General features: G+C 41.0%; 2 protein-coding genes and 2 non-coding genes across 4 annotated transcripts in view; all 4 read right to left on the bottom strand.

Moving 5' to 3' along the window:
• LOC133570515 (uncharacterized) overlaps positions 1–11,359 on the bottom strand; it is a 905,074-nt gene that overhangs the window by 704,633 nt on the left and 189,082 nt on the right. The gene's annotated exons all lie outside the window — the stretch shown is intronic.
• On the bottom strand, positions 4,695–8,722 carry LOC133570628 (uncharacterized). Its single transcript, XM_061923320.2, has 7 exons — positions 8,674–8,722; positions 8,357–8,577; positions 7,700–7,875; positions 7,241–7,315; positions 6,734–6,848; positions 5,795–5,985; positions 4,695–4,911 (listed from the first exon to the last, which is right to left on the bottom strand). Exons 2-6 carry the CDS (start codon positions 8,526–8,528, stop codon positions 5,873–5,875), a joined length of 651 nt encoding a protein of 216 aa, XP_061779304.1. The 5' UTR covers positions 8,529–8,577; positions 8,674–8,722; the 3' UTR covers positions 4,695–4,911; positions 5,795–5,872.
• Positions 9,308–9,379, bottom strand: trnap-agg (transfer RNA proline (anticodon AGG)). Its single transcript has one exon. It is a non-coding gene; the product is annotated as a tRNA-Pro (tRNA).
• trnap-agg (transfer RNA proline (anticodon AGG)) lies at positions 10,679–10,750 on the bottom strand. The gene has a single exon. It is a non-coding gene; the product is annotated as a tRNA-Pro (tRNA).

The raw sequence follows: 11,359 nt of genomic DNA, 5'->3' as shown, positions 1-11,359 counted from the left end.
GCTTGGCATGGTGCAGCTGAGCCACCCCACTAGTCCCGTTCCCAGCCCCCCCCCCCTCAAGGATACCGGACGCGCTCCCCGCAGTCCTGAACCACCTTTAGGAGTGAGTGGAGGGAGGTCAGGAGGAGGGCACAATCCTCCCCTCTAAATTGTCCAAATTGTCCTTCTGTCCTCCCCACCTGGGTTTTTGTGGGTGAAAAAAAAGAAAATGGTTGTGACTTGGGCGTGGCTTGAGTCTTGGGGGGCGGGGAATGAAATTGGGATGACCTGGATTGCTTAGCTCTAATTTCTAAAAACATGTTTTGATATATTTTTATCTTGGAAATAGTCTTTTGTTGGGGGCGCATGACAAAAAAAAGAGTTCAGGGAAAAAAAATCTTCTTGGGCTGTGATGTCATCCTGGGGCTGCCATCTACTTCCGCCCGAAGGGGGAGGAGCTTGCGGGAGTGATGTGTCCTGACAGGGAGGCGAAGCCCTTCTGGACGGCTTCCGTCTTTGCCGGCGCGTCCGGTACTGCTGTGACGCGGGCCACACGGAGCTGATTGGGATCAGCTTGCCGTTTGGACCCCACGTTTAGTCTAGGCGCTCCATGGCACTTAACACCTCCCGTGTGTCCGTTGCGAGAAAACGTTCAGCTGGCGACATTAAGTGGACTATGAAGGGTTTATTTTCCCGAGATGAAATAAAAGTTGGAGCGGACATGGCGTGAAGGTAAGGACATATTTATTCTAACAAAGTACAAACAGAAGGCGCGCACAAGGCGGAGATAAAACTTGACTATGGAACAAAAAGCTAGCACAAAGGCAAAACTATGGACATGAAATAAATAAGCACTTACTGTGACATGAACTATGGCATGGACTATGATATCAAGGGTATCATCAGGTAGCATGGATATCAGAAGTAATCAGAGGTATCAGAGTTAATGTCGCCATGCTGACTTCCTATGTACGGGCAAGCGATCAAATGTTTGGAAGCCGCAGCTGCGTACTCACGGTAGCGCGTATCCAACTCAAAGTCCTCCTGGTAAGAGTCTCTGTTCCAGTTCTCCACAGGCCAATGTGTATCCAACTCAAAGTCCTCCTGGTAAGAATCTCTGTTGTCCCTGTTCTCTACCTGTTTGTGTTGCTGCAGCCAGCCGCTAATACACCGCTTCCCACCTACAGCTTTCTTCTTTGCTGTCTCCATTGTTCATTAAACAAATTGCAAAAGATTCACCAACACAGATGTCCAGAATACTGTGGAATTTTGGGATGAAAACAGACGACTTAATAGCTGGCCACAATAGTGTCCCAAAATGTCCGCTACAATCCGTGACGTCACGTGCAAACGTCATCATACCGCGACATTTTCAGCAGGATATTTCGTGGGAAATTTAAAATTGCACTTTACTAATTTAACCCGGCCGTATTGGCATGTGTTGCAATGTTAAGATTTCATCATTGATATATAAAATCAGACTGTGTGGTCGGTAGTAGTGGGTTTCAGTAGGCCTTTAAGATTAAATACTTCTCTTAACAGGTAATAAAATGACACCACAAAAAGTGAACTAGCAGCAGGACCCAGTAAATATTTTCTTAATTTACTAATTAATTAACTATAAAGAGTAACATGACAGTGCATATTTCACAAGAATTCACCAAAAAGTGGAAATTGGGAATGCTACATAAAATCTTTTAGTTTTGTTTAAGATGCAGATGAAGGAGGTGGCACCGTGCAGTAAAAAAAGGGATATTTATTGATAAAAGAACAAAACGCGAGAGCAACAGGGAACTATGAAGAAAACAAAACAAACTGCTGAAACCCAGCAAAACACTCACAGGAAATGTGGAGCAGATGGCGTCCACAAATAATGTGCGTACTAGAGATTGGCATCAAAAAGTATAGTCGATGGTCACCCGGGAACAAAGAATAATGTCCCGACAACGAAGGTAGCAAAAGGATCAACTTAAATAGTCTTGATTGCAAACAGAAAAAAGGTGAGGGGAAATGCTCGGGGACAGAAGTGAAGCAGCCACAGGAAAACACCAACAAAACCGGAAGAGCCACCAAAATAAAAGCACAGGACAGGAAGTAAAACACTAAACACTAACAAAAGGCAAACATAAGGCACTGCCTGGTGTCACCAGATGTGACAAATGGACTCTCAGAAATGAGCTGAGCCAAGATTGACACCCTGGATGATGAGGGATAAGCAATCTAGTGTCATGTCAGCACACTGTGACTGGAAGGCAGGATTGTTGTCTTTTATGTGGAGGCTACAGTCCGCATGAGAGAAGTGAGTACTACTTCTATCAATACAACTACTCTTACTTCATTTACCGTACATGTATTTTTTACTTCCAAAATATTATTATTATTATTTTATTTTTTATTGACATCCAGCATCATACATTCGTATCCATTACATCATGTTTGCATACATCATACATCTATTATCTGCCCTAAAGGTCAAATTATTATTTTTTTATATCCCAACGATGACACCCCTCGACCCAGCAAAAAGAGAAAAACATCCAAAAAACCCAAAACGAACTAAAGTACCGTATTTTCCGCACCATAAGGCGCCCTGGGTTATAAGCCGCGCCTTCAATGAACGGCATATTTCAAAACTTTGTCCACCTATAAGCCGCCCCGTGTTATAAGCCGCATCTAACTGCGCTAAAGGAATGTCAAAAAAACAGTCAGATAGGTCAGTCAAACTTTAATAATATATTAAAAACCAGCGTGATGTGGGCGTGCATGGAGTCGTATATCAACATGGACGGAGCTGCGTGAAAAAAGCCACCCGGCCTCTTCGCGTAAACTTACCTTAACCACTCGCTCATCTTTTCTTCATCCATCCATCCCTTCGAGTTAGCTTTTATGATGACGCCGGCTGGAAAGGTCTCTTTTGGCAAGGTCTTCCTTTTGAATATCACCATGGGTGGAAGTTTCTGGCCATTAGCATGGCAAGCTAGAACCACAGTGAAGGATGACTTCTCATTCCCTGTGGTGCGAATATTCACCGTACGTGCTCCCGTTGTATCCACAGTGCGGTTCACAGGAATATCAAAAGTCAGTGGAACCTCGTCCATGTTGATAATGTTCTCTGGCCGGATCTTTTTTTCAGCTATCTTGTTTTTACAATATGCACGGAAAGTAGCCAGCTTTTCTTGAAAGTCTTTAGGCAGTTGCTGTGAAATAGTAGTCCGTGTGCGGATGGAGAGATTGCGTCTTTTCATGAACCGGAAACCTGTCGCTTAGTAGGAGCCATTTTGTGGTCTTTACAGATGTAAACACACAAAGGAAATGAAACGTAATATCCGCGCGCTTCTTCTTCTTCTTCTACGCGGGCGGGTGGTTGCTTACAGTAGAAGAAGAAGGACTTCCTGTTCTATGGGGGCGGGTGCTTACCTTGGCGGTTGCTTGCGTAGAAGAAGAAGCACTTCCTCTTCTACGGGGAAAAAAGATGGCGGCTGTTTACCGTAGTTGCGAGACCGAAACTTTATGAAAATGAATCTTAATATTAATCCATATATAAAGCGCACCGGGTTATAAGCCGCACTGTCAGCTTTTGAGTAAATTTGTGGTTTTTAGGTGCGGCTAATAGTGCGGAAAATACGGTAATAATAATGTTATCAAATAAATAAATAAATAACCATAATGATATTAATAACAAATTTGAAGACTCGAAGACTTCTATGGAAATGCAAAAACCAAGACTCCGATTTCCCTCGCCCGGACGCGGGTCACCGGGCTCCCCCTCTGGAGCCAGACCCGGATTTGGGGCACGATGGTGAGCGCCTGATGGTCAGGCCTGTCCCCATGGGCACAGTCCGAAGAGGCAATGTGGGTCCCCCTTCCAATGGGCTCACCACCCATAGCAGGGGCCATAGAGGTCGGGTGCGTTGTGAGCGAGGTGGCAGCCGAAGGCAGGGCACTTGGCGGTGCGATCCTCAGCACCATAAGCTAGCTATTGGGAAGTGGAATGTCACCTCGTTGGGGGGGAAGGATAGAGTCGGATTCACTTCGACGCACAGCAAGGGCTCTGGAACAAGAGGCAACGGGCTGGGGTAGCAATTTTTGTTGCCCCCCGGCTCAAAGCCTGCACGTTGGAGTTCAACCCAGTGGACGAGAGGGTAGCTTCCCTCCGCCTTCGGGTGGGGGGACTGATCCTGACTGTTGTTTCTGCTTACGCAGTACCCCCCCTTTTTGGATACACTTGAGGGAGTACTGGAAAGTGCTCCCCCGGGTGATCCCTGCAAAAAATGTTCTATAGAATTTCTAAAGAAAATCTCTATAGAATTTCTAATGAACTTTAGGACCGAAGTTCTATAGAACAGGATTCTAAAGAATGGTTCTATAGAACAGGGTTCTAAAGAATGGTTCTATAGAACAGGGTTCTAAAGAATGGTTCTATAGAACGTGGTTCTAAAGAATGGTTCTATAGAACAGGGTTCTAAAGAATGGTTCTATAGAACAAGGTTCTAAAGAATGGTTCTATAGATCACCTCTAAAGAATAGTGCTATAGAAGAAAGTTCTAAAGAGTAGTTCTATAGAACAGGCTCCTATGGAATGGCTTTCTGTGGAATACGGTTCAGAATGATGTAGAAATGATTGGGCAGGCATTCTACAAAATCTGTGGTCTAACACTGGCAATGGAGAAAGACAAATATTGCAGTTGAATGAATGTTGACTTGTATTTATTATATACATGTAACTCAAATCTTGACGTAATAAATAAATGTCAGCAGCATAAATCAACATGATCACCGCGCTTCCCCGACTGTTAGAGACGGCTAGACGTCCAGCAGAATTTGTTTCTGAGGCCTTCTTTTTTTCCATTTTCTGCGCAATGTTCAGTTTCACTCCAATGATTTTCTTTATCACATTTGCTTCACTTGAGGGATGGAGCTTCTTCACAAAATCTGAAAGATCAATAAAATATACCAGAATTAGTGTCTGCAGACACCAAGACACTAGCTGTCATGCAATGAGTTACACTATGGCATTTTTCAGCTCGATAAAGAGAGTGATGTCTATCATTTAATCAATGCAATGGATAGTCAACACACTGCATACATTGCATATCACGCGTTTCTATGCTGTAAGGCACTTGCACTGCTTGACGCACACAAAATCATATGTGGTGCAATCATGCCAGGCTTTACGAACTGCAACAAATCTGTATCAAATTCTGACAGTGCATGTACACTATTCATTAGCTATATAGAAAATCCATTCAGCGTGTGAAATATTTTTCAAATTATTTTCAGGATTTCACTTTCTTGTGAATCTTGTTGTGTACTTGATGGGTGTCCCCAATGGCGTTCGAACAATCACGAAAGTGCATTAATAGAATTCTAATAAAAATATTTAACTTCAATCTGATTGAAACCATATCCACATCGGGAAGGGGATCTGACACATTCCCTATCTAAAAGTCGTTCACTTCTCAACTTGCAGCAGAACTCACGGAAATTCCCGACGCTAGTTGTTAAATAGTAAGGCGGAGAATGCCGATATAAGATATCAAACGAGAAAAAGGTGTAGATATCCGTGCGCTGCGGTTTTTGCTTTGTCACTTGATGTTGGTTTCCGACGAGATCAAAGCTAATGTGACCACCCATGCCTATAAATCTGTCAAAACGAACATCTCGCAGTCAATTCATGGACCAAGCAGACTGGAAGCTATGGATATCTATACTTCATGCCAAACGATCACGGAACGACTTGGAGATAGGAAAAGGGTCAGATCCACTTCCCTGATGTGGATATGGTTTTAATCAGATTGATTTAACTTATACTCACCAATAATAGCAGACACTTTCTTGTCATCCAGTTTTGGTTTCTCATGCTTATCCTTAAAAGCATTGGATTTTTTTCCTGTCAAGCTGCTGTTGGCCAGCTCCTCTCTGGCAGAGCGACAGCAGGACGTCGAGCTGATAGTATTGTTGCCTGACGTGATAAGTCGTCCATCTTCATTAGCAGGCCAGGAAGTCCTTTAATAGAAAAAAGTACATTGTGATGCAGACACAATAAAAAAATAATACATTAATAACATGAAGCTGGCGATATCCAAACCGCTCGGCTCTAACCCCAGCTATCATAATGTAAGGGTATTTTGATAGGAATCTTGTTCAAGTCAAGGGAAACATGGTAAGGAAGCAATCAAAGATGAAAAATATATATAACCATATATATTAATTCATCCTGACCACGCGAAGATTTAATATTTGTCGGTCAAGTATTAATCAGATATCCAGCTGAGACAAAATATCAAGAAGGAAGGGACGTAACTCTTGCTAATATAAGAGAAACACACAAAAACGGACGGACAGACAGACAAACAAACAAGTACCATATGTCCTCCCCTTATTTAGAGGGGAGGACATCACAACTTAGGATGTTGTATATGCAACAGTTCTGAAATTATCCCAAATCATAAATGGATTTTTATTGGAAAAAAGGGGCATAACTCTGGAAAATATTGTCCGAGACGACTCATTTTCGATAGGCTTCTTGTTACACTAAGATAAATAGATGTAACAAGTTTGGTTTCCGTACATGAAACGATTCTGTAAATATTGCGGTGACGGATGGACAGCCGTACATGACGACAATACCCGTAGGCCAAAGTTAGATGAAAATACAGTAATAAGAAAGTTATTTCATACATCGACATGTAAGCATATTTTCCATCAACCTATGATAATTACAATAACATACTTCTAGAATAAGAAAACCTACCTTCAACAACCCTCAATGCATCTCGAAGGGATTTGTTTTCCTCTCTCAACTGGAGGACTTCCTTCTTCAGGGATTCCATTTCTGTACATGTATCTTTCGGTGAAGTTCTTCCCAGCTGAAAATGTCAAAATAGTAAATCAAATGAAATAATTTGTATTATGATTAATTTGGGCGCTCATGTTTTCCGGAAGCAATTTGTCCTGGATACGGCCCTGACAGCACCATATAAGTTTTACATGTATAAGCAACCTTGTAGGCACATTAATTTGAATATGCTACATGTACATGTAGCAGTAAGCCATTCACACAGTAGGCACTGTTCATCAGGTATTTGTAGTGTTATTTTCATATAAGTAAAAGTATAAACTTGTGTTTTAAACCAGTTGCCAGGGATGCAATTTTTACGTCCTCGATTTCAAATGAATGCTAGGTACTTGTGATTGTTTGCCTCGAGAGGGTGCTTTGATTAACCAATAAAATCCTATTCTATTCTATTCATGTACTCACAGCAGCAAGTTGGGCCTTCAATTGTGCCCGAGCATCATATCCCACAGCTGTACGGCTTACTTTCCTCTTTTTCTTCTGAAAAATCAAGATTAACAAGAAAACGTGTTCAGTTCTTTTATATGCCATTGAAGTGAAGAAATATGTTTGCAGAAATGATAGATTTTCGAGTACATGCAGAAAGTCTGTCAACACCTCAATTTGTCTAGAATATTATTCTGTCTGAGTTGGTCGAATTGAATCAAAATATTCAATAACTTTAAAGCCTACAATGAAACATGATTTGATTAACTTTTATGATAAAGAAAAACTGACAAGGTACTTCAAAAGTATGGGATTGAATCCTACAAAACCTCACACAGTTGAAACACCACTGAAATAGTGAGTGAGTGAATTAACGTTTAACGTCGCTTTCAACACTATTTCGGTCATATCGCGACAACACCACTGAAATAAAAGTACCTGCTGTCTGTCAGATAGAGTCTCCTCAACACTTTCATCCTTGCTCTCACTGTCTGATGACCAAGACTTTGGCTGTTTGTTTCTCTTGCCTCTGCCATATTCCAAATCACCAGTAAGGGGTACATCCTTGCCATCCTGAGCGGCTTTCAAATATGGCGTCAGTTCACGTGTGTCTTCTGTGTAAAAACAAATATGTGCCACATTAAGCTAAATTAAACTGTACAGTTAGTCATACATTTCAGCAGCAGATTGTTATCACTAAATTACTTTGGTATACCTACAGTTCTGATGATTCAGAAATTCACCTCAGCGAGAAACAAATTTCACCTTACTTTCCCTTATTTACAGGCTTACAGCCATATTAAAAAATTGTCAAGGTTAAGTCTGTACTATCATGACAATCACCTCAGCATTGCAGATTGAAACATTCAGTATACCAGGGCTGCACTGATGAGAAATTACTATCAATCATGGAAGAAAAAAAATTATATTAATTAAATTTAACTTTACATAAACAAAGTCGAAAGTTCAAGGTGTAAAATCAGAAGTACATTAAATATATCTATATTAAATATATCTATATTTATATGTACTTCTGGTAAAATGTATACTTTTTACTGAATTGAATTGAAAAGTTTTCAACTGTTTATTAATTACCACCAAATCTCAGAATTCTTGCCACGTATTTGGTTTGTGACTGCTTCCTTCCTCCTGCTTTGTTGAGTGGCCATGGAACTTGGACTTCTTCATCACTGTCCCAATTTTCTCCATTCATCTTCTCTCGAGAACCGCTCGTGGTTAATATACTATATTTCGTCTCGATGATCATCCTCCCCTTGCTTCCGTTTGGCGACCTGACTGGGGGCCAAACTCCTTCTCTGTGTGATCACACAAGCCTGACGTTACAAACAATGGAGGGATGATAATAATAATAATAATAATAATAATAAATGAGGCTAGTTTTGCTAGCTCACCATTTCCGCCCGTGCCTCGAAGCTGCTGTTTGGCTCAACGTTAGCCCGCTATCTCTCTTAAATTTGCAAAAAAGTTTCTAGTTAAAACGTTTGCAACATAACTTTCAAGCCATGCTTGTTTAAACTAATGTAAATGACTGATAATCAATGCTATCGCCTCAAATTGGCTATCATTAATTCAGTGTAGGGTTATAGACATCGTGTTGAAATCCCATGCTGTTCCAGGCGCTGTAGCTGTCAGTCAAGGTCCCTGTTTGTTAAATAGGAGATGTTGGGCTCAAATCCCGTCAGTCTCTTGAAGTTTTTTCTGTAACACTTTCTCAGTTTGTTTTCAAACCACAAAATGAATGCAAGCCAAATCCCCCCCCGCCCCCCCTCCAGACCCCAGATTGTAAATAATGTAAATAATTCAATGTGATTCTCTTGTGTGATGACTGTATTATGACGTTAGTATATATATATATGAACCCCGACTTAAACAAGTTGAAAAACTTATTGGGGTGTTACCATTTAGTGGTCAATTATACGGAATATGTACTTCACTGTGCAACCTACTAATAAAAGTCTCAATCAACCAATCCCTTGAGTGTGTGCAGTTTGGAAAATTGAGCTAAGAGTTTTAAATCACTGTTAAGGGCTTGTCCAGGAATTGAACCCGGGACCTCTCGCACCCTAAGCGAGAATCATACCACTAGACCAACAAGCCCCAAAAAATAAAATTTTAGATAAAAATCTCATGAATAGTGAGATTTTAACAGGGAAATCAGAATCCCATGCAGCCCTTACTCTTCCGGGCTACATTATACACCCCTGCTACCACCAAACCCCGCCCCCACCCCAACCCTGCTCCCCCACACATCAACCCCCCCCCCCTTCGTGCGTCGGTTGAGGTGGGCGGGGTTTGGTAGCGAGGGTGTATAATGTAGCCGGGAAGAGTTAGGGCTGCATGGGATTCTGGGTATTTGTTCTGTTGTGTTTATGTTGTGTTAAGGTGCAGATGTTCTACCGAAATGTGTTTGTCATTCTTGTTTGGTGTGGGTTCACAGTGTGGCGCATTATTTGTAAGAGTGTTAAAGTTTTTTATACCGCCACCGTCAGTGTAACCTGTGTGGTTGTTGACCAAGTATGCCTTGCTGTCACTTACGTGAGCAAGTAAAAGCCCCGTACAACGTGTGGTTGGGCCGGCACGCTGGTTGTAGTGGGCACAAAATGCTGTACCATCACGGCACGTTCGAGAGAACAGTTGCCCTGAAATTTGTAGTCTGCCAAGTATGACGCTGTCAAGCGCCATTCATATAAAACTTGCGGGCCGCACTAACATTCAATTTTCATATTGAGGTGATGGCTGCGTGTCTGAGACCCTTGGTTTATACATAGCACAAAGCAAAAAAAACAACTTTGAATGCAGTGTTATTTCATTCTAAATTTCAAAAGATTTTTGTGGCTCCCATTGTTTTCTTTAATTTGTGAAACTGGTCAAAATGGCTCTTTGAGTGGTAAAGGTTGCCGACCCCTGGACTAGACCAACAAGCCCTGAAAAATCAAGTTTCATCAAAAATGTTCATGAATTGTGAGATTTTAACAGGGACATCATTCTGAAACTGGGTTGGTATATTGCACTTTTACCACTAATTTAAAGGTATGGCTATTTTCATGCAAAAAAGAACTAAAGGTTACAAGCTCTGGACCTTTTGCACCCTAAGCGAGAATCATACGACTCGACCAACATAAACCGCAAAAACATGTTTCAACAAAAAGTCTTACAAATTGTGGGATTTTAACAGGGAAATCATTCTGAAACTGTGTTAGTATATTGCACTTTTACCACTAATTTAAAGGTATGGCTATTTTCCTGCAAAAAAGAACTAAGGGTTACAAGCTCTGTCCTAAAACAATTAAACGTTGTAAATTGAGCTACCACTGTACTCGATTTTATACATTTTCATTGATCCCTTCATTGTGTGCAGTTTGGAAAATTGAGCTAAGACTTTTAAATCACTGTTAAGGGCTTGTCCAGGAATTGAACCCGGGACCTCTCGCACCCTAAGCGAGAATCATACCACTAGACCAACAAGCCCTACGGCAAAAGTTACCAAATTCTCAAAAAAGTTTATATTTTATCTGGGGAAACAACCTGTAACTGCACTTTTATTAACACAAATTTTGATTCACTACAATTTTCATGCATAAATGAACAAGAGCTTTTTCAGTAATTGAACCCCAGACCTCAGGCGAGAATCAAACAACTAGACCAACAAGTTCTGACTTGTCATTTTGCAAGAATCTCAATAAATGTGACATGTTGATAGGGAAAAATCTAAAACTAGGTTAGTATATTGCACTTTTACCACTAATTTAAAGGTATGGCTATTTTCCTGCAAAAAAGAACTAAGGGTTACAAGCTCTGTCCTAAAACAATTAGAGCTCGTAAATTGAGCTACCACTGTATTTGATTTTATACATTTTCATTGATCCCTTCATTGTGTGCAGTTTGGAAAATGTAGCTAAGACTTCAAGATCACTGTTAGGGGCTTGTTCGGGAGTTGAACCCGGGACCTCTCGCACCCTAAGCGAGAATCATACCACTAGAACAACAAGCCCCTAAAAATCAAGTTTCATCAAAAATGTTCATAAATTGTGAGATTTTAACAGGGAAATCATTCTGAAACTGTGTTAGTATATTGCA

The sequence above is a fragment of the Nerophis lumbriciformis genome, linkage group LG28, assembly GCF_033978685.3.
Source record: "Nerophis lumbriciformis linkage group LG28, RoL_Nlum_v2.1, whole genome shotgun sequence".
Classification (NCBI taxonomy): domain Eukaryota; kingdom Metazoa; phylum Chordata; class Actinopteri; order Syngnathiformes; family Syngnathidae; genus Nerophis; species Nerophis lumbriciformis.
Note: the sequence above shows the minus strand (reverse complement) of the source record. Positions and strands in the feature narration are given on the sequence as shown.